The sequence below is a fragment of the Pleurodeles waltl genome, chromosome 8 (assembly GCF_031143425.1).
Source record: "Pleurodeles waltl isolate 20211129_DDA chromosome 8, aPleWal1.hap1.20221129, whole genome shotgun sequence".
Lineage (NCBI taxonomy): Eukaryota > Metazoa > Chordata > Amphibia > Caudata > Salamandridae > Pleurodeles > Pleurodeles waltl.
Window position 1 is genome coordinate 1,328,717,433 of NC_090447.1, and position 24,212 is coordinate 1,328,741,644.

A 24,212-nucleotide genomic window follows, 5' to 3' on the forward strand; every position below is an offset into this window, starting at 1 on the left:
AGTCATTTTCTCCCCACCAGCACACACAAGCTGTGAGGCAGTGTGCATGTGCTGAATGAGGGGTCCCCAGGGTGGCATAATACATGCTGCAGCCCTTAGAAACCTTCCCTGGCCACAAGGCCCTTGGTGCCAGGGGTACCAGTTACAAGGGACTTATCTGTGTGCCAGGGCTGTGCCACTTGTGGGAACAAAGGTACAGTTTAGGGAAAGAACACTGGTGCTGGGGCCTGGTTGGCATGGTCCCAGCACACTTTCAATCATAACTAGCATCAACAAAAGGTAAAACGTTAGGGGGTAACCATGCCAAGGGAGGTATTTCCGTACACCATCTCTACACTGCCTTCCCCTTCTTAGCTCCAGTGAACCCTACAAAGAGTTGATCATCCACCCAATGGTATTTAGTACAAATGATATATAGAAAGACAGGGTCCTCTTAGGATCCATGTGGTGGAGCCCCTCTTCCTCCTCAGAGGAATGAGGTGGAGCAAAGAAAGTCGGCTCCATGATGATTTGGCCAGCGTGAAAGTGTGTCACAACAACTGACTCACCTTCGGAGAACCAGTTTGTTTGGAAAGAAGTTGATGTATGGAGGTTAAACAGGACGATGTGATGGTCATCAAGAATACTGTCTTGATTGTGAAAAGTCAAAGAGGACAGCTATGCATGGGTTCAGAGGGAGAAGACATCAAAAATGACGAAGGTCCCACTGGGGTATAACAAAAGGTGGTGGAGGAAACATATGCTGAAAGCCTCTAAGAACACGAGTCTTAACAGGTAACTAACGTACAGGGTTGGTCAAGCAACCGTAAAAAATGCAGAGTTGGCCAAAAAAATACCCCAATGACTGTGCCAAGAGTAAAGCCTGTTGGGCTAAGGACAAACAAACAGCAGCACTTTGGAAAAAAGGCATAGAAAGAAGATCAATGTGTTTCTCAGCACACCAAGTCACAACCTTGTCCCAATGGCAGGTGTATAAATTTTTTGTTGATGGATGCCTGGCTGCCAAGGTGAAGTCACAGACTTCTGGAGGAAGGGCTAAGCCGCTTAACTCTTGCCACTCAATCTCCACACATGAAGGTGGAGCATTTGTAAGTTCGGGTGTGGGACGCTACCCTGTTGCTGCAACAGCAGATCCTCCCGAAAAGGCAGCCTGATTGGAGGACGGATGCTAATGTTCAGGAATTCTGAATACAACACTCTCTTCGCCGAATCCAGGACCACCAGGATAACGTGGCCCTAGTTGGTTCGGAAATTTACCAGAACTATGGGAAGAAGAGGTATCAGGGGAATGGAGTATGGGAGCCATGTATTCTGTATTCCAGTTAAAGCGTGTCTCCTAGCGAGAACTGCTTTGGAAGTTCCAGTGTACAAAAATGCTGACACTCCACGTTTTTAGCGGTGGGGAATAGCAGTGGCGGCTAGTGGCATTTGAAGGTGGTTGGGCGAAATAGAAATATTATACACATTAAATATTATACACATTAAAAACTGCCCCATACTTTACTGCATTAATATGTCCCACAGTTACTGTAATGTGCAAATTGCATAGCGCAACAACTTCAGGCCCTTTAAAGTGTGTACCTGCCCACGCTCTAACCAGGCTTCGGGAAGCACCCACAGCTGCTGGCTACAATCGCATAGAAATATACGCAGCCAGGTAAGTGGGATGAACAAAGTAGAGGAATCTCTAAAAGGGAACATGTAAAATAAATTTCTGTGATTCCCATAGTGTGCCACCCAACTTGTATTTTATGTTACTGCACCAAATATATAACACCACAACTGACAAACACTGGCTCAGTATATGGCTCAGTATATGGTGTACACCTATGGGTGAGGCACCCTGCAGTGAGTCCAGGCAATCCTTAGTGATAGTGTTAGATGCTTTCCAATAACCAAAGCTCTCAGAAAGAGGTAGCTTTAAAGAGCAGCTAAGGCTTATCAGAGAGGGCATATACCAATTGCAATAACCACAACGTCAGTCAATGATTTACACACAACAAAGAACCACACCAAGTGTTAGAAAAATAAGCTGTTTATTAACACAGAGACACTAAACTAACTTTGATATATCTCTTAACAGGAGATATAAACACACAAATATATAGTTCAAAATAGGAAGGTACAAGCATATAATTACATGGGCCCCTGGGGTGTGGGGGGCAAACCGTATACTAATAAACAGGTAAGTAAACTCACAGCTGAACAAGACTAACACTCAAGCTATCCTAAGTACTGGGGAAGTATTAGAACACCAAGCAGGAGGTATTCCCCAGAAGCCCGAATGCAGTGGTGTCCCATAGGATAACATTGGGTAAGTTGAGGTAAGGGAAAGGTTGGAAATGGACCCTTCCCGGAGGACCCTGAGGAAACCCATTGGAATAAGGAAGGTTCAAGTGCGCCCCCACCCGTGGACACCCAGAAAAGTGGAGTACCTACACCAGGGAGTGCAGGTGCAAAGGGGTGAAGTTGGGTCGGAACCTCCCATTGAAGTCAATGGGGACCTTGGCTGTCCAGCTGCTGCAATGACCCATGGACCAGGTCATTGGAACCCAGGAATGGATTCCGACGAGAGCGGACAGAGTCCAGACCACCCAGAGACGCTCAGGGGGTGCAGGAGGGCAATGCCCACCCTTCTCATGGATAGTTTTCTGTGATGACGGTTGTTGTGAAGATGCAGCTGTGGCGTCCAGGCAACGCAGAAGGGTCCCAGGACTCATCCACGAGCTGTCCCATGCCGGTTGTCGATTGCCGAGGGGTCTGGCAGCAGGCACAGGGAGTCGCAAGGATGCCTCCGCAGCAGAAAGATGATGGATGCCCACGTTGCAGAGGCTGCAGGAAGGATGTCGGTTTTGGAGGTGTGTGATGCTTGAGGCTGGGGCTTCTTGAAAGTAGGAGGACTTCGAGCTGAAGAGCCAACAAGCCTTGATGATGACAGACGCAGCGCACACAGGTTCTGTGCCAATAATTCCAACTAATGACCACCGTCTTTCCGGTTGCAAAGAAGACAGGTCAGATCTCTGGACAGCCACAGAACCACCACCTGTTTTGTAGCGCCCTGAGGAGTCCATGGGACAGCAAAATCCACAAACCGGTCGTAGCCGTCAAAGTGCCTGCAGGTGCAGGGGAGTGACTCCTTCACTCCAAGGGAAATTCCGTCTGGATGCCCTTAGTGTAGGCAGAGTCCTTATAACTCCGAAGGATGCACAGCCACAGAAATTGCAGAGTTCTTGAAATGCTCGAGGACAATGTTGCAGTAGGAGCCCTCCTACCAGCTGCAGCCTTGTCTTGGTCCCCGGCAAAGCCCAGCAGCAGGATCAGGTGTCCAGGTTGCAGAAGAAGTCGTGAAAGTGAATCTAGGGTCCCACCCTCAGGTGAGCCATTAAATAACCCAGTGAGGGGGTTGGACAACTACTGCTGTGACCCACCTATCAGGGAGGGCGTTCAGGGAAGCTAATCAGCTGGACTGACCAGTCAGCAGCTCCCAGGGGCCTCTGCCCATCCTATTTCTAAGATGGTACAATCAAGTGGCCACATGGCAGAGCTCTGGGCACCTACCTAGAGCAGGAGCTGGACAGGGTGGTCACTCTCCTTTCCTTTGTGTATTTTGCACCAGAGCGGGAGCCTGGGGGCCCGGCACTGGAAGATTCTGGTTTTAGCAAAAGGGCACCAAATGTGCCCTTCAAAGGAGTCTGGTGGTGCTAAGGAGCACCCCCACCCTAGCCCAGAAACATCTATTTCTGAAGAAGAGGGGTAACACCTCTCCTCTAAAGGAATTCCTTTTTTCTGCCTTTCTCTTCCCGAGTCAAGCTCAGATGCTGGAGGGCAGAACAGTGTCTGGGGTCGGCGGCAGCACTAGCTTGCACACAGACCCTACAAGGATGGACAGGCAGACATGGGAGATCTTCTAAGGAACCCCCAAAGTACATGGTATCATGCCACTAGCACTGGAACAGGTGTACTTGCATGATTTCAACATGTTTGATACCAAACGTGCTTAGGTTCGGAGAAACCATTATTTAGTTGGACATCTTGTGATGACCAGTGTTCACTACATACCTTAGAAAGATTTCCTTGCACTTACAAAGCCCAGAAAATGGAGTCTGGGATTTTTAGGGGTACCTCTGCTCGTGCAGGGTTGCCCTCACACGTAGAACCATGAACCCTGCCCTTGGGCTGAAGGGCCTTCCTTAGGGGTAACTTATAGGGTCAAAGTGCAGTGGGCGTGCTATAAGGTAAACTTTATATCTAGGGTGAAACGTGAATACACCATTTCACGGAGACTGCAAAGCAATCTGGTAGAGACATATTCTAGCTGCAGATTCCTTAACTTAGAATTTTCCCCAGGCGTCAGTCTGGATCCAGAGGTTTTTTTTTCAAGCAGTACCCTGCGTGCCGTTTGGGGTCAGCCAAATCTAAATCTAGTTGTAATTTTATATCTTTAGCTTTGCTGCTGACTAAACGACTGACGGCAAAGGCATTGGCTGAGTTAGAAAACACAATAATGAACATAGAAAGAGGAGCCAGAACAGAACTGACTCAACCCAGTCTTGGGGTGAACTTTTGGCAGCACTAGCTAAGAAGAGAAATAAAGTGATGTAAGCCCAGATAATGGCACAGCACAGGCTACATTCGGCATCCATGAAATCATGCATTTTATGATAGTGCTGATTGTTATGTTTTGTGTCTAAAAATGTATAATTACTGGTTAAAAAAACCTTAGCGTTGATGCATTTGGTGACACTGTGGGTAAAATCTATTCTAAATCTATAACTTCTGTCTAAACAGGTAGAAATCTGTGATAAGTATTACAAGCTGTAATGTAGCAATATACATTTTAGGGCCACAGTCTAATTTGTAAAGTGGTGGAATAGGTCATAAGTTTACCCCCAAAATCATTTACTGGAGCAACAAGAATTTAATATGTTAGACCGAAACATGCATTATCAATTATTTGGCGCAAAACAAGACTAAGCTGTGTTGGGATCTCCAAAGGGGATGAAGATGCCTTAATGTAAAGCAAGTTAGAGTTAAACTAACAAAAGGAGGCAGCTAAGAGTTTTCAAGCCAACTCTTAAATTAGAATATTCCTCTACTCACCTTAAATGTTCTTGTTCGTAAAGTGAAAGTGAATTTTAGCCCTTCAGACAGAATTTATCTTAAATTGGGAATAAGAGTGGAACACTTTCATACCTACTGGCATTAAGTGACATCGGTATTGACATTGCTGTATGTAGTCACATCATTTGTGGGAAAATTATACAGAATTGTACATTGTAATGGCATTCTGAAATGGACAGAACAAAAACATGCCAAACAGTAGGAGACAATTTAGCTTCTCAGGTATATAACACTTTGAAAACACAATCTTTGAGAAGGATGCCATTCTGACTGCCCTGTGTAACACACATGGAAAAAGGATTACTATTTCATAACCCTCAATTACAGGGGGAGCCAGGAAATTCAAGAATTCCGTAGCTTATTACATATGTATAAAATGAGCAATCAAACACACTCAGACAAGGCTTTGGGGTACTTACTCTCAACCACTCTACCATGTTTTCTTCAATTTCACTATCAGCCGAGATGTCTAAAATCAACCGCCTTGTTAAATGAGCTTTATGGTACCTCATGAAGACATCCTTATTTTGTACATATTTGAGCACAAGAAGCTGCAAGAAAAAACATTTTAAATTGTTCAGCTTTCTTAAATCAACAAAACAAGCTTACAAACCAAGGGCAGATTATATACAGTATACTTTAATCATAAGGACTAATCTCAGCTGGCTAAAAAATTCACTTTTTTTCCTTTGGATTCTTTATCTTCTACTTCTAAGTCCTCGACTCTGAAGTATTTTTTTCTGCATCATGAGTCACAAACAACATACACTTTCAACATTGAGCAGATTGAGCCAGATAACCAGCACAATCAATTTGTCACCGGAGTCACTAGAAATAGCAGCGTCTTAAACACAGCACCAAAGTATAACTTGTAACACACATTACCACACACTGCCTTTTACATATATTTATTATTGGAGCACAACCATTGTTTGTAATACTGAATGAGATTTACTTCCATGTTATAAGAGCCAAGTTCGGGTGCTTATTTTGGATTGTTACAATATCAGAAGGGCACGCTGATATAAACACTCTAAAGTTAATAGTAGACGGCATGTGATATTATCAACACATTCCACCAGCAGCACACACAAAGGTCCACTTGTCTAATCATTCAAAAAGGAAATTACCTAATGTCATACCTAAGCATGTATCCATCAGTTCACCAAGCTAAAAAAAAACAAGGTCTAGGCAAAGTGAGTAGCGTGATAGTAATCAAGACCACTGGGGTGCACTGGATGTATTTAAAATTCGTATTTCCTTCATTATGTTATGAATACAGAGCTTAACTCATACATGTTCTGACTAGTGACAGTTCAGTGGGTAAAGAACTAGCAAAAAAAAAAAAAAAAAAAAACGCTGGCCACATATCCAAACAGGAGCTCTGCCTCCCGTCCACCTAAGGTAAAAAAAAAAAAAAAATGATGACTTTGAAGTTAGGGAAGGTCATTCATTAAATGAGCACTTCGAGACAATTACGTTCATTGCATTCAGTACATACATTTTTATTATTTTAATTATGTATTTAATTACTTATCACTTTTGTTGTACTATGGAACTGGAAAGTAGGTGCTCATTTGGAGGGAACTAAGTAAAGACTCAAAAGTCCAACTCTGTCAAACTTGCCATTCATATTTATGTCTAGAGGCCTTTTATAAACTGAAAGAACAAGTTACTTACTTTCAGTAACACTCATTCAGTAGGATTCTTTAAACTGCAGATTCCTCACCGTAAAATACTCCTCATGTGTCAGATTAAATCAGGAAACATTTTTATCAACATTGCTCCCATGTGCTTCTAGTTGGAACGGTGTGGCCCTGCATCAGCTGAAAGTGACAGAGCAGAGTCACATATAACCGCTGTTGGAGGCTGGCTCAGTTTATAGTGTACACCTATTGCGTGGCACCCTATACGGAGTACAGGGAACCCTTAGTGATAGTGTTTAGGTGTCCAGATAGCAAAAGCTCTCTAGAGGTAGCTGTGGTGAGCAGCTAAAGCTTATCTAAGTAAAGTGTACGGCATTTGCAATGCCACAATAGTCAGTCAGTAACTCTCACACAAGAAAGAACCACACCAGGTGTTGCAAAAATAAAGTATTCTTTTTTACAACACTACTGCTATTCTAACATTGGTATATCTCCACTTGGAGATACTATACACAGAATATACACTTAGAAACAAACAGGAATAGCAAATACATGGGGCCCTATGGGAGATCAAACCATATACTAAGTAAGTGGTATAAGAATGGAGGTGCCCAACCAAGGTAAGATTGTTGGAATCCCAGGGACTGGAGGAGTAAGAAATTACCAGACGTAAGAACCAGAAATCCCACATGCACCCAGGTGCAGACTTATCGAGCTGGGTGTCCCATGGGCTAACAGGTCCGCTGCAGCTGGATTTTTTGTAGTCATAAAATCGGGTCTCTCCCAGTATTCGAGAAACGCGGGGATTTTACGACTTATCAAGGTCATAGCTTTTTACTGATTCTGAGCATATCATATGCTATTTTCACACATGACACACATTGGACTCATGGTATGTCCAGAATATAGGACACTCACCATAATCTGCACAATTTTTGTTCATGCTTTTTCTTGTCAGCCTTGAGAAAGTCTCTTTAGACGAAACACGTCGGCTGTTTGGCTGTTTTTTCCATTTGACTTACCTTTGCTTTGGTTTGAATCCTGTACAACGGTTGAATAAAATCCTCATGATGCACCACAGATCCGTGTTACGTGCTGATTTGCAAGCACAGTAAAGTTTGGACTTTTAGGACTCTTCGGTGTGCCCCGGTACATATTCTCTTCATGTTGTAAGCTGGTTTCTTCACCAACTAAATTGCACCCGTAGTGGTTGGGTGCAGTACTGATGGGCACCCTTGGCTGGAATAAGCTCATTATATGAACAATACGTTGATATGCACACATAAGGAGGTGAGAACCATCAGCATAACCAATACTTTGCTCGGATTAAGGCTCATCAGCCGGAGGGGAGAACAGTGTTTGGGGTTAGCAGCAGCGTGGGCTGGCAGCCAGACTCAGTAAGGCTGCACAGGCAGAACTGAGGTATCCTCAAAGAAAACCCCAGCGTACAAGGGATCATGCAACTAGCACTGGAATCAGTGTAGTTGCATCATTACAACATGTTTGATACCAAACATGCCTAGGTTCGGAGAAGCCATTATGTAGTTGGGCTACTCGTGTTGACCACTTTCCACTACAGACCTTAAGATGGCTTCCCCGCACTTCCAAAGCCCAGGGAATGGAGTCTGGGGTTTGTAGAGGTACCCTGCTCATGCAGGAGGACCCTCACACTTGTCCTGTCCCTGGGCTGAAGGGCCTACCAGAGGAGTGACTTACAGTGTCCAATTGTAGTGACTGCAATATAAGGCAAGCCTTATATCTGGAGTGAAAGGTGCATGCACCTCTTCACGCAGGCTGCAATGGCAGGCCTGCAGACACAGTTTGCTTGGGCTTTCATGGGTGGCATAATACATGCTGGAGCCATGGGAGACCCCTGGTGTGCCAATGCCCTGGGTACCTACGTACCATATACTAGGGACTTACATGGGTGCACCACTATGCCAATTGTGCGGTGTAAAAGTTTACCAGCAACCACATTTAGAGGAGAGAGCACAGACACTGTGGTCCTGATTAGCAGGGTCCCAGTGTACTACAGTCTAAACACACTGACACAAGGCAAAAACTGGGGGGTACTATGCCAGAAAGATGCTACTTTCCTACAACCACCATCCCTACACGCTGACATCAGTTTTGTGTCTGCTCCCTTTCCGCACCCTTAGACGCACAGCATAAACAACTGTTTGTACAGGTGTGCTGAAAGCTAACTTGTTTAATTTTTAGACATTAAAAAGAAACCACTCCAATAAATAGAGGTGGGAGGGCAGTGAGGAATCTACAGTTAGAGTGTCCACCAGAAAGAGTGTTACCAAAGGTATATAACTTGTGTTTCTGATTAATACTTCTAATCGCAGATTCCTCAACTTAGAATAGATACCAAATCGGTAAGTCTCCAGGCGGAGTGCCTGTGGAGTGCATTCAGGCCACAGAGCCCTGCAAGAAAAGCAGGAAAAGTACCCCTCTCACAAGACCTGGCTAACAAAAAAGTAGTGCTTCATAAAAATGGCACTGACACCCATATCGCACCCTGGCAAATGTCAAGGACAGGGATTCCGTGAGCCAATGCAGTGGTAGTAGCCTTAGCCCTGGAATAAATTAGCACTCCCACCTTCTGAAAGCTCCTTTTTAGCCAGTGTGCACCACTTCGTGATACAGAGGACTATGCACTTTGAGAGGGTCCTAAGCACAGCTTCCCGTTCTTCACCCCAGAGAACCCAAATAAAAGCTAATCATCCACACGGTGTACCTTTATACAATGGATGTGGGGTCCAGTCGCTGAAGCACGTTCGCCTCTTGTGAGGGGTGATGGGGCCTAAAGATGGCTGTCAGTAATGGGTTTTCCAACCTATAAGGGAGTCACCACTTCCAGCAAAAATGCTGCTCGAGTCCGCAGCATCAACATGTCCAAGAAAAAGCTGGTGTATGGCAACGAAAGTCTCTGTAGTTCACTGATTTGACAAGCTGAAATAGTTCCAATGAGAAAAACAGTCTTCAATGTCAGGAGGCACAAAAACAAAATGTGCATCTACTTGAAGGGCGAACACACAAGAAACGTCAAGAGCAAGTTAAGGTCCCATTGTGGCACCAAAAACTTTTTGGGAGGAAACATATCTGTTGAATCTTTAATAAACAAACAATGACTAAACAAGGACATTTGGTAGATAAACGCAGAGATGCCAATAAGGGCTGACAAATAACCTTTAACCTTTCCCACTGAAAGGTTTTGCTGAGACAAAGATAAAAAAAACAAAGTCTGACAACTTTGCTTGTAAGGGATCAGTCTTATGAGTGCCACATCAAGCCACAAATTTTTCCCAGCACCCGACATGAATGGAAACTGCTGAAGGGTGCCTGACAGCCAGGAGACATCCACTACCTCAGACCGCAGATCAAACTAAGTCAGTTGCCACTGCTCAATCTCCACACATGAAGGTGTGGATTGTATAGATTATAGTGGAGGACCCTGCCCTGTTGCTGCAACAGAAGATCCTCCTAAAATGATAGCCTGTTAGATATGCTCATGGCCAGAAGTTCCATAGTTCATGGCCCAATCCAGAGCCACTAGGATGACTTGGGTCCAGTCGTTCTTGATCATTTTGAGAATTCAAGGCAGGCGTGAGAAGGCATCCAGAGATCCAGTGTTCCACTCCAGCCAGAGCTCATCTCTTAACGAGTATTCTTGAAGGAAGTCCAACATGCAAAATGTTCGACAATGCCAAACAATTTAGCCAGGTTGTCCACACTGTTGGAAAGTTCAGTGAGCAACTTTGGGAAATAGAAGCTATTCGTGATCTGCCAGATTCCGTCTGAACAGATCGGCCACTCTGGCATTCAGTGACCCTGCCAAATGGTTCCCGATCGGAGCAATACTCTGGTGCTCCAACCATCTCTAGAGGTGCAGAGACTCCTGGCACAGGGCCTAGAACCTTACTCTGCCCTGCCTTCTGCAACACCACATGGCGGTGGTGTTGTCGATGAGAACCTGCACCAGCCTCCCTTTAATGTACAGCAGGCAGGAAGGCCTTCAGAGCCAGACGAATAGCATGAAGCTCCAACAGACTGATATGGAGCTTCACATCCATTGAACGCCAGGCTCCTCTGATCTCCACCTTCCCCAGATGACATCCCCCATCTAGCAGGGATGCATCCATCACCAAATCAAGATCATAACCGGTATGCCCACAGCTCATTGGGAAGCCATCAACTGCACTGTTCCATGAACAGCACTGCTTTCAGGATAACTTCAAAGAATAGAAGAATCTACAAGGGAGTGGACCCAAACAATGTAATGATGGTCACTGTTATGTAGATATGGCCTATGAGACCGATTGTGACAAGCCTGCCTTCAACAGCCAGTCGTTGAGGTAAGAGAAACTGACCTCCAAATGTGTGCAACGACCACCGCGGTCACTTTTGTGAACTCACAAGGGATGCTGGTAAGGCCGAAGAGGAAGTACGACAAATTGAAACTACTTCTGGCCTACCTTGAACCAAAGGTTAGTCAATGGGAATCGGTCCAGTTGAAAAGAGGCTGCAGGCTTGGACAAGGAGTCCAATCGAGGAGAACCGACAGGTGGGTTCAAGTATTGAGATGCTCGGGGATGGAAAGACACCTTCGGCCAGCTTCTCCACGGGGCAGGGGCAATGGGTGCAGAGGTGTTCTGAGGCGTCCGGTTTTCTTCACCAGGAGCACTCTTGGTTGAAGGGACCAGCGGGCAGAGGCTGTAGGGGGTGTCGGTGAGTCCACAGTGGGCATGTCCAAGGTGGGCTTTGTCTCTGGAGGGATGGGGAACCATGTTGGCACCACTGGTCCACTCCAGCTCGGGCTAGGCGGCGCAGATGCAGTGGTGCTTACCGGTGTTGGGTTTTTGGTCTTCGGGGTCCTCGTAGGTCTCCTGGGGTGCCTGCAAAATGCAGGGAAGCAGATCTGCTGCTCCTCTGGAGTTCCTGGGTCTTTGTTGAAAACAGGCAGTCCTCCTCAGCTGTGGAGGCACAGCAGCTTGCAGGACAAGTCGACTTTGGTGAAAATCAGCAGGAACAGCAGACAGGTTGACATGGCTGGGGCCAAGTCAGGTGCTTCTTCCTTGGTCTTGGGTTTTGCGGCTATTGAGTGTCTTTCTTCGTAGGTCAGCAGGAATCTGATTTCCTGGTGTCAGGGGCTCCCCTATATAGGCAAGAGCCAGATTTCTAAATGTTGTGCCCACACCAGGATCACAAAACAAGAATTTGCGGTATTTATTGAAATAATTCTGAGTAAGAAATAAACTCAATAGTAACAGAATTCAAGACTGTGCTTATAACTTAGGTTAAATCTGTCTCTACCCGCCAATTCTTGTTTTGTGATGCTTTATTTACCCTAGGCTGGGTTGAGTTAAAGGGTTCCCCTTTTGGTTAAGTGTCCACACCAGGAAGCACACCTTGGAGGTGCGAAATGAGTCCTGGTACGGGGAGGGGGGGGGGGGGGGGGGGGGTACGGCAACTCTTCTTTGAATAAAGTCAGATCTGCATGCCATGGGCCCCCTGCCTCAGAATGCAGATTTGCACGTCATCCTGTTGGGTGGGTTGAGTAAACACTTCTCCCAGAGCAGGCTTTGTTTCTGACCGCACAAGAGCAAAGGCTGCCACCCTCGGGGTCAGAATTATGTCTGGTGTTGGCAGGCTGGCTAAAACTAGTCAGTCCGCACAATGATAGCTGGTAGGTTTTCAGGGGGCACCTCTAAGGTGCCCTCTTGGTGAATGTATTAATAAATCCATCACTGGAATCAGTGAGGGTTTAATAATACGAGATGTTTGATACCAAACATCCCTACTTTCAGTGAAGTCTTCATGTAGCTGGGGAACTCGTATTGACCACTATCTTGCACATGTACTTAAAATGGCTTCACTTTTCACTCACTATGTCTCAGAATCGACAAAGACATAGCAGGGGCATATCTGCTTTTGCAGATATGCCCTCACATGTAATATAATGCATCCTGCCTTCGGGCTGGAAGGCCTGCTGTAGGAGTGACATATATACTGCATGCAGTGTTGGGGACATGGCACACAGGCTGTGTGCCATGTTGTGTTTTCACTTTTAGCTGCACCAAAACAAACAGCCTTCAGTGGAAGTCTGCATTTACAAGGTGAGGGGTCTCTGAGGGTGGCACAATGCAAGTTGTAGCCCTTGGGGACATTCTTTGGCCCACATGCCCTAGGTACCAGGAGTGCCAGAGGGACTTATAGAGGGGCCAAGGTATTGCCAATTGGGGAACAACTGCACAGTTTTAGGGAAAGATCTGGCACTGGAGACCTGATTACAAGTGCAATTTCAGTCAAAACTGTATCAAATACCAGGCAAAAAGTGTGTGTGTGTGTGTGTGTGTGTGAAGGGGGGGGGGGACTATGTCAAAAAGGGGCACTTTCTTCAATGAAGGCCTCAACTTCTTGTGTTTGGCCATATACAAAAACTGCCAGTGGCTGAGATAAATTCAAGCATTTCTTCCATTCATCATGTTTCTGTTGCAGTTTATGCCCTAAGTGCAACGGGTATGCCCAGATGTGGGTTCCAAACTCACTTAGCCATAGGACTCAAGTTATGTCTCACTGAGGAGACCTAAGTAAGTCCTAATTGGCTCATGGTTGCTTAAGGCCCCTTCTCAAAGGGGCCTTGCCTAGTGCTTCAGGACGGACTGCTCACAAGAGAATAAGGTATCAGAATGCATTTGTATGAAGCGGGCCTTTGTCTAGCGTGGCATGGTGGGTGAAAAATGATGGACTGGAATGTGACCATTGGCCGAGATTAATTCTGGCATTTCATCCATCACCTTGTTGTTGTTAAAGTTTCTACAGTATCATCAGTGGTCAGACTATACAAAGCTGCACACCTGTCAGATTATAGTGATGCTGCAAGCCTATGTCTATGCTCTGCAACATTTACTTACAATGGTGATAAGGCATAAAGGAAAAAATCTCTCCCCCGGTCCTTCAAACTGTGCATTTAATGTCACTGCTAGAATAATTGTATCTGATGTCTCCACTAAATCCAAGATCAGGACAAAATCCTACTCCAACTAAGTAGCAGCTCATGTGCATAATCAACTCTTCCTGTTAGTCTAGAAAACGTGTTGTTCTCAAACTCTTTTCCTCAGAGTAATGCCTATGTCTGGAAGATTGAGATACACCAAGATCAAGATTTTGGGTCCTTATATTTCTTTGGTGTTGGCCAGCTGAGAGTCTGAAGGGAGACCTAGTAACACAAGTCCGTGCATAAGGCTTTCACCATATTTTCAGGGCCACAAGTCTTTTGGGAAGTGGAGGTTATCCTCAGCCATCAATTTTGTGGCTCTGTCACAAGTGCAAGGACTTCATAGTCACACCAAGGCAAATATTACATTTTCGACTGACATGATGAACATCTAAACATCCTAACATCACATACAGTCATATTGCGTTTTACTTTTTAACATCACCCTTCTGCATTTGCTGCAAACTCTTGTATGCAGAATGCCTATTTCTCATCCAAGATTCAGAATAAAGACAAACACATTTAACCTTGCATAATCCTTGGACCTATAGCGCATCCTGGAGTCTCATTATATGGGAATGAAAAATGGAACACAGGTTTTCGGGTGAGGTGGCGCAAATGATGTACTAGTCAGTGTTGGATAATACAGTGCGACACAAGTGTGGCCCACTGCAACAGTGAACAAAAGACTCGAGTCTCATCCTGCAGGTGGCAAAACCTCTTCTTCTACATTCAGTGTCAATCATCTGCAATGTCTGTTTTAGCAGGGGTAGCAGCCACTCAGCAAATTTCTTATGGTTGAAAACTAAGTCTAAAACTGTGGTTAAAGTACAGGGTTTGTAGCAAGTGTTATGTCTTGCATGACCAGTGGAAATGTAGTCCCTATTCATTATTGCCAGCATTTGAGGGACTTTCACTTCATGCCAGGGAACTATTCATCAAAAAAGATGAATACTTGCAAGATTCATGTTCAACAATCAATTATAAGAGAATTACTAAGCATATATGACCATGTCATTTACCAGAAATCAAAGTGCCTTCAATCTGGGGCTTTCAAACAAATAAGCATTCCTTTTGCAATACAGGAATAACCACAGAGTGCTCAGTAACCAACCAACAACTAGGAACCAGATGTCAACAAAAACATATGAGTGACGTATATGCTTTATAACACACTTTAACTTACCATAAGCATTTTGCAACAAAAACAAGGTTTAATAAAATATTTAAAATACAATTTGAATGATACCACAAAATTGTTTCACATACCACTTCCTTAAGCTTTGCTTCAATTTCTTCAGATGTCAGTTTTTTACTGAGTGGAGTTTTTCTTAACAACATGTCACAGTAATTGGCTAGCAGTTCTGGGCACTTTGATTCTGGTTGAGTCTTCAAGCCAACCCTGCACACATAGAAAGGACAAGTGAAAGAACATGAATGACATTTTCTAATTACATATGGTATTTATCCTGCCAAGAAAGACTACTTTGCCAGATCGGTCTCCTTCAGAACAAGATTAACTAAACATCAGTGATAATGAAAACAAAGCTTTCCAATATAGCTCCCACACCTGCGATCATAGTGCACAAGCACTATATTTGTTTTTGTTAAACTGAGACGTTCCCATTTGACAGTGAGAAGATTATGTTCCTGATCAATTGTTCAGATTTTTTAATCAGGACGTAAATTGACCTGAAGAAGAAGGCAGTACAACGTATAGCTGAAGTGGGTTGAACTGCCCACAAGAAAACTGCTTTTAAAATTAGATTATTTTGCAAGCGCTCACTATATTTTAATCTGTATGATAAGCTGAATTTGTGACCACAATGGTTTTATCTCAGCTCTTTATCACTCGTGGCTGTATCAGGTCAGATTCATTTTCTGAGAGAGATGGAATAAACAATAACACTATGTTATCTTCTATTGTGTTATCCTCATTTGTGTATAGTAATTTTCAACAGATTTCCCTTATCTTTCTCTGACAAGGCTAAGGGGCCACTGAAATCTTGGAAGTCAAAACATTAAACTGAAATATTACACAAAAATATAAGGCTCTGGTAAAAAAAAAATTACAAGCATTCATAGATAGAGTTGGTCTGGCGTATAAATAAAGGTGCCTAGATGTTTCTGATCACATACCATCCATCCGTCCTTGTACTCAATAACTCATCATCCATGCCCTCTCAGCCAGTCATTTTTTACACTTATCCATTTATTCATCCACCCACTGATTGATTAAAGCACACACTTGTTGGGTCATCCACACTACAACTCACGCAAACTCACCAAGTAATGAAGGGGAAACTGCCCTTATCAGCAAGACCTATTCATTTTGTTCCTCATTTGTGAGGTGAATGAGATTCTGGTACCATGACTGAATGAGTGTGACTAGTAGTCTGTGAGGGGTGCGAAAGTGCTCCTGGTTGTGCGCAACTGATGGTCTAGATGTGCTGTTGGAAGTGTGACACTGCTAGTTTATGAGGGATGTAAGAGTGCTGAAGTTAAAATGTGACTGGTACTATAGGAGAGGTGTGAAAATGCTTGTGGTGTATTGTGCACATATTTATTGATGAATTCATTTTACTCTTGAAGAATAAGTTACTTTCCTTCAATAACTTGTTCATCTGATAGAGACTTCTAGCTGCAGATTCCTTACCTTTGAATAGATACCCAAAGCAATACCATCCCCGGAGATGTGTCTGTGAACCGATTTCAAACAAGAAAGTCCTGCAGGACCGAACAGGCAAAGCGTCCATCTCTACAGACTTGACTGTCCAGGCAGTAATGTTTGGTAAGCATGTGCATGGATGCCCACATTGCTGCCTGGCAAATGTCCAGGACCAGAACGCTGTGTGTTAGCTCTAGGGGAATGAGCATGCAACCCTGGTTGCTTCTTGGCGAGCGCACAGCAGATCTTGATGCAGAGTATGACCCAAGAGGGATGGTTCGCTTCTGCACTACTCAACCTTTCTTCACACCCACATAACCCACAAAGAGTTGGTCATCCACCTGGAAATCTCTGGTACGGTCAAAGTAGAAAGCCAACACTCTTTTTGGGTCCAACCAGTGGAGTCTCTCCTCTTTGCAAGTAGGATGTGGGGGTGCGTAAAAGGTAGGCATGGTGATAGATTGGCCTACATGAAAAGGTGTGACCACTTTTGGCAGAAAAGAGGCCTAGCACCAGTTTGTCAGGATATATAGAGAGATAAGTGGCTTGGATGACAAGGCCTGCAGCTCACCCACTAGGCAGGCAGATGTAATTGCCACAAGAAGGCCGTTTTCAGTGTCAGAAACCTGAGGGGACAATAGTGGAGAGGCTTGAAAGGAGCACACTTCATAAATGTTAAAACCAAGTTAAGGTCCCACCGGGTCATAATGATTGGAGAAGAGGGAAAGAGATGAGGAAGACCTATGCAGAATATAATACATAGTTAAATAAAGAAGGTTAATCAGGCAACGGCAAGAAGGCAAAGTAGCAAATAAATAGCCCTTAGGTGTGCCTAAAGCAGAGCCCTGCTGGGCAAGGAAAAGAATGAAAAGTAAGACAACAGAAAGAGAAGCAGAAAGAGGATTAAACAGATTTTTCAGCACACCCTGAGACAAATTTCTTCCAACGACAGGCATATACCATCTTGGTGAAGTGACACCTGGCTGCCAAGATGAAGTTACAGACTTCAGGAGGAAGGTCAAAAGCTGTCAACTGCTGCCACTCAATCTCGATGCAATAAGGCAGAGTGGACAAGTTTGGGTGAAAAACCCACCCCTGCTGCTGCAACAGACTATCTTCCCAAAGGGGCAGCCTGATCTGAGAATCGATGGTCAAGCTCAGTACCTCGGGATACCGGACTCTCGGTGCCCAGTTCGGAGCCACAAGGATGACTTGGGCCCGGATGTTCCTGAACTTCTTGAGAACTCTGGGAAAAAGTGGTATGGGTGGAAAGGATTACAGGAGGCCTGAGTTCCACACATGAAGAAAAGTGTCTCCAAACAAAAGTCGCCTTGGAAACTCCAGAGCATAAAATTGTTGACATTGTGCGTTCTGTGCCGAGACAAACCGATCTAACAAAGGCTCTGCCCACTGCTGAAAGAGACCTTGCACCACCTCTGGGTGGCGACGCCAATCGTGATCCACTAGGCATCTTCGGCTGAGTTAGTCTGCTCTGGCGATCAGAGAAGTGGCCAGATGTTGAACCACCAGGGATATGCCCTGCAGTTCCATCCATGTCCAGAGAAGTAGAGCCTCTTGACAAAGGGTCCAATACCCAACCCCACCCTGTTTGTTGCATTACCACATGGCGGTGGTGTTGCCATTAAACACCTGCACCGGCTTGCTCAGGGCTCCAGCAAGTTGATGTGGAGTCCAGATTCCACCGGAGACCAGAGTCCTCTGATCTCCACCTCTCCCAGATGGCCATCCCATCCCAGAAGCAACGCATCGGTCAGTAGTCAACTCAGGTTAGGGAAGCGAGAGGGGTCTGCCTCTGACCCAATTGCGTTTTGTTAGCCACCACACAGGTCCTTTGCAGTTCCCTCCGAGATCTGGACCACATCCGAGATTCCCCCAATGCTGCGCCCACTGAAACTTCAGGTCCCACTGCGGAGCCCGCATTTGTCATCTGGCATGTGTCACCAGCAGGATGCAGGAGGCCATGAGTCCCAACAGCCTCAGAGTCAGTCTCACTGAAATCCAGGATAGAAGCTGAACCATTGGTATCATAGCCTGAATATCCTGGACTCATCGCTCGGGAGGATAAGCCTGAAACGGCACTGTGTCCAGAACTGCCCCAATGAAAAGGAGCATCTAAGAGGGAGTCAGGTGTGACTTTGGGACGTTTATAGAAAACCCCAGTGAATCCAGGAGGTTCACCATAGTCTGGAGGTGGGAGACTACAGGCTGTTTTGAGCCTGCCTTCAACAGCCAGTCATCAAGATTGGGGAAGACTCCGCAGATGAGCTGTAACCATCACCTTCATCTTGGTGAACACCCAAGGGGCACTGGTAAGACCAAAAGGGAGCACTGCGAATTAAAAATGCTCATGGCCTACCGTAAACCACATGTAGTGTTGATGTGCAGGCAGGCTGGCAATGTGAAAATAGGCATCCTGCAAGTCCAACGCTACTATCAAGTCTCCCTGGTCCAAGAAAGACAAGACCTGAGCCAACATAAGCATTTTAAATTTCTCCTTCCTGACCGAGATTGAGGGCTTGTAAATCCAGAATAGCGCGAAGACCTTTGTCCTTTGTGGGGACAGCGTGCCATGGGAATAGCAACCAAAACCTAGTTCTGGCACCGGAACCCTCTTTATAGCTACCTTGGCTAAGAGGGCTGTGACTTCCTCGTGGAGAAGGGACAGGTGATCCTCCATCAGCCGATCGTGAGATGGTGGCATGGGTGGAGGGGTGGTCTTGAAGAGGAGGGAGTAGCCCCTCCGGACTACCTGCAAAACCCACTGGTCCGATGTTATGGGCTGCCAGTGGGGCAACTATAAAGAGTTTTACTGGTATTATAGGAATCCAGGTCACCCAAAGGGTGCACATGATAACCTATGTGCCACATTACACTATTGGCGTTGTTGTCAGCGAGGGGGGAAAAAATTGATGATCCTAAATTCATGTTTGAAAACGATCGCTTTTAAAATAATACTTCTCAATGTGCGGATATAATCTGATGTACTAAAGTGAAAAGGTTCTGCATGTTAATTAGATATACTTTTTTGAATTTTGAAGAGACTTTATCATGTCTACACTTTGCTGCAAGATGGGTATAAAATTAAAGGTGCTCCTAAGGTAAGTGAGCAGGACTCAACAGCTACTTCCTTTCTTTAACACTAATCCTTTAAATAAATGCTTGCCTGTTTCTTTACCATCTTTGTTATTGTTAGCATCTCTCTCATTAAACAGCAGCAGAGTGCTGCTGTACACCAGGGGGCCACATGTAAAGGTCAGGGGGGGGGTTGAATGCATCCCCCGGGCTGTACTTTGAGTATTAGTGTTCTAAAGGGTCCAGTGACCCCTCCCAATCCTCCCCGAGGCCTAGCACAAGGGAATAGGGCTCAGGATCTGATCTAAGAGGCAAAGCTGCTGCCAGAGTCGCTCTGTGCTGGAGTCAGGATGATAATGGGGATGGCACCGCCAGTGAGCGCTAGTGGCAACGGGGGTATCGACATTGCGACTGGTGCTGGGGAAGGTTGAGATGGTACGACCGGTGGCCGTCGGGATCTAGGACTGGATCCCTGGGGGCCCATCAGTGCTGAGGCCTAAGCTGATGGTGCAGAACCCGAGGGGAGCCCTTACGACTCCGTGGGGCTCAAAGATGTGCCAACAGGGTCGGACGGTCCAAAAATGAGGCGCATGGGCTCACAGAACTCCAAGTTGGGCTGGGGTCGCTCTGGCACCCAGAAAGTCAGGGAGGTATGGAGCCGACTCAGGCGCAGCACCAGAGGAACGAGGCCTAGAATGCTGACACTTCCTTGTTGCGTCAGGTGATGCAGAAGAAGTCGAAGACCGCTTTGACTTCTTCCTCTTCTTCTTGTGCTTAGGACTTACCAGATCGCCTTGAGGACTCTAAGTGGGTCGACGACGACTTCAGGCTCCACAACCGTTCCCATGACCTTCCCCTCGACCAGGACCTCGACATGTGTGGAGTTGTATTCAGGCCGCCATCAACTTTAGGGACCGTTCCCTCAAAGCCTTCAGATGCATGATACCGCAGTTGGAGCACGACTTCGTCATAGCCAACTACAAACACCACAGACACACGTGGTGCGGATCCGTCAACATCGGCCGATGTCAAAAAATGACTGAGGGGTAGTTGTTCTGGAGATCAGCGCAAGTTCTGGAACGGAAACAAAAGAAATGATGTTGGCTCTCCTGGGTGGCACCTATATAGGGACAGCAATGACATTTCCAGCGTGGATGATCCTAGCGACAGACACAGAGCAGGCTATTGGCACCTACTGGCACACAAGGGTACTGCTTCTAGATCCAGTCTGGCGCCTGGGGAGAATTCAAAGGTAAGTAATCTGCAGCTAGAAGTCTCTATCAGATACAATGATGCAGCAATCATACGTAAGCACAGTGTATTTCCTCCACTAGTGAGCCTTGCCTAGTGCCAGTCTAATTTGCCTAACAAAGCTGCTTAAAGACTGGGTGGGACATTAATGACTCAATTGGTGCTTTTACATTCTTCAAGAGATCTAGCCCAGTGGTAGGCCATTCCCACCCACCCCCTGCAAGGATCAGTGACCCTCATGTCAAGAGCATAACTGACTGAGTGTACTGTCCTCATCAAACACCAGGTACACCATTGATTAGTTTCAGTCCCTCCCACAAGACCTTTGGTGCTCCCAGATAACACCCCTCTGCTCCAGGGCTCTAGCTAGGCCATCACATGAATAGGTCTGTAGCAGTTTTGGGCAGATTTTCTCCTGGTTGACAGTTTCCAGTGCAACAACTGCAAAACCACTCCATCTCATCTGAATTAACACAGAGTGTTCGAGCTCACTAAAGTGCCCTTCATGTGCAGGGTGCATGAGTGATACACTGGGTTAGATGGAAGCAGCTGGTTTGCCATCAGGCAGAATCAGAGTTCTGCATATGTACCGAAAAGCATAGGCTCACACATGCATCAAAAAGTGCCTTACTCATGATAAACCAGCAAAACCCACCGCAGACCCACTCACTACTGTTGCTGTCAACTGTGATGGAGTAGTGGCAGTTCTGGGGTAATTTTGGCTGCAATCTAAACTATGCATAACTGTCCCAGATCTTTGGGAGCCTTGAGAATTTAGTGGATTGATTAGAAATATCCCAGATGAACCCACGAAGACTGAATTTTAGCTAACCTTCTAACATTGATTTGAAATGGGTTGGAGGGGGAGACAACTTCAGGGGTAGAAGGGTGCACTTGGAGGAGGGGTTACTGCTCAAGAGGGAGCATGGCTTCTGTAACCATCTCTATGTAATGTTTACAGTTTGACTTGTAACTAATCCTCCTGTGAAGCTTAATGTGTGTGTTAAAAATATTAAAAAGATACATAAATAAAAAAGAAATGAAAATATAATGCATGGCACAATCAACTCTGCAGGAGGGACGGGGGCATAAAACAGTGGTGTGGCCATTTATTTGTTTAGAACACCACTCATCTAGCCAACACGTACATTTGCTGCATCATTATTACGTAGGATCAGGGAATCTACAGTGTGTCACATTGTGCCGGGCCTGCTGGCGTTGATACTGTGGCATGGGCGTTTGTTGTTTTCTCAGCACGGACTAGCAGTGTGTAATAATAAAGCACTTCCAACAAACAAAACACACATTTTTGCCACCGTAAATATGATAAAGTGGTGGGACTATCATGGTCTTGAGGGATAGAGCAGGCGTGGACAATCAAGACAATGTCAGATGTGATAACTATGGGTCCGCTGGGCGGGATGTATTTATGTGAGAGAATTTGTAACTTTTGCACTTATCTTGTGAGAGCAACATTTGTTATCTTAAAACTCAAAGTGTTTTCAAAAAATTAAACAAAAAAAGCACTGCAGTTCACCTGGGAAGGGGCTTAGTGAGGAAAACAGGGAAGGAGCCACAGTGGTTACTGGGCTCCAACTGTGAGAAATGGGAATGATTACCTCTGGTGCTCTAGTGCAACCTTACTTCTACTTCCTAGTTGAGCACAAGATACAACCCTTTAGCACGTTACCCTAAAGGAAGCAAGTCACAGGGAGTGAGGTGGTGGCGATTAGAAACTCCAAACTCCAAACATAATATCTCAATATCCAGACAGTATTTTTATTTTAAAAAAGTAAACTTATTTTAATTCACACATCACTAAATACTAAACGTGAAATTACAAATGTAGGCATTGAAGACTGGTGTTGTCTAATTCCTCGTGTATGTGTTATGAAGGTCTCTGAGAGGCAATGTAAACCTCATTCCTATATTGTTTATTATGGAGTTCACAAAATGAAATTCCTTCTAAATGTACATGTCAGAATTCATAATTTAAAACCACTTCTTAATGCATTTGTCATACGGTTACACCATGACAAACCCCTTCCTATACAACCTGACAGTGTTTGCCTTAACAATGTCTCTACTTGTGATGAGGACTGGAACTACTGCACAGATGGGGGTAACAGAACATCTGCCCAATCAAAACCCTGTTAGGAAAATGTGCACAAAAAAAAACATCAGAGCTAAAGCCTCTCTCTCCTTGATCTATTTCAATTCATATTCTGTGATTACAGGGGATGAGATACAGTTAAATTTGTGTCTAAATCTTTGTCTAGCCATACCTAAGAATTTGCAAAAAACTATTTGAAAATGAAACAATGTGTAAAATATTACGCAAAATATAAATATGATTATAATGCCTTCAAAACAGATATATATATATGTATTTTATATCACATACATGCTGCATATCACACAATAACCTGCGTCACTAAAGACACAATATTCACCTCATGGCACAAACTATCATTTTCAGAAGGATAGATGAGCGTTGGTCTTGCAAGTATTATAGACCTTGACGTACAGTTGTCCTATGACCAGGATAGCTTACGAGTTTTGGAAAATATATTGCCCTAAATATTAGCATTTTGTAAGCTAATGAAGCCTTTTGAAAGCACATGGTTTAGAAATATTTATCTATGTAGATAAACCTGGTTACTGTGGCAGTATCAGAAAACTAATGTCATGTGAAACACTGAATGGTCTTTTTTGATTTGTGATACTTAAGGCCATTACCTCCACCACCAATTTTGTGGCTGGGCAATTGAGGTTAGATTGTGTTGTGGTAATAAAATTCTGAACCAGTGCTCAAATTTTAGACAAGCAGCCCATCTGGATGTACTGAATATATTGAAAAATAAAGTACTTACCTTCAGCAAATGTGCTTCTGGTGGATATTGTAGTCTGCAGCTGATTCCTGATCTTTGACTGTACTCCAAGCTCCAGGCAATCCAGATCAGTTGGATGACCCAGCTTACGTTTGTCATCTCCTCCCAATTGGGGACAAAGTAAGTGATTTGCTACCCTAGCAGAAGATCGCGGCATGAAGTGGGTAAGAATGAAATCAGAGAAGTTAAGGGGCACCAGAACCCACAGAGGATGGTTGAGAGTGGACCTGTTGCACCTGTCACATTCTAGATTCACCGACCTTGCAAGAAGCAATAACTCTGTGCAGGCCTTTGAATGGACTAAAATGGCGGACTGAGAAAGGACTGCACAGCCCTAGAGTAGCTACAAAACTTCTGATGGAGGACAGGTCCAGGGCTCAGGCTGACTCCTTGTTGTTCTAGAAGCTCTTTCATCTGCTTTCTCCCCAAACAGTCATTCTCTGTCAAGAGTGCATGTCTATATGCATATCATGGACGTCCTCCAAAAATCAAGAGGAAAGTATGCAAGCCATGTCCCCGCAGACTGACAGCTGCACCTA

General features: G+C 45.0%; 1 protein-coding gene across 2 annotated transcripts in view; it reads right to left on the reverse strand.

Annotated features, from left to right (window-relative positions):
- CUL5 (cullin 5) overlaps nt 1-24,212 on the reverse strand; it is a 497,462-nt gene that overhangs the window by 136,804 nt on the left and 336,446 nt on the right. For both annotated transcript variants that reach the window (XM_069202325.1, XM_069202326.1), the window contains exons 12-13: nt 15,040-15,172; nt 5,541-5,672 (exon numbers count right to left, since the gene is read on the reverse strand). In XM_069202325.1, the coding sequence (XP_069058426.1) occupies nt 5,541-5,672; nt 15,040-15,172 (265 nt within the window). The remainder of the gene's footprint in view (nt 1-5,540; nt 5,673-15,039; nt 15,173-24,212) is intronic.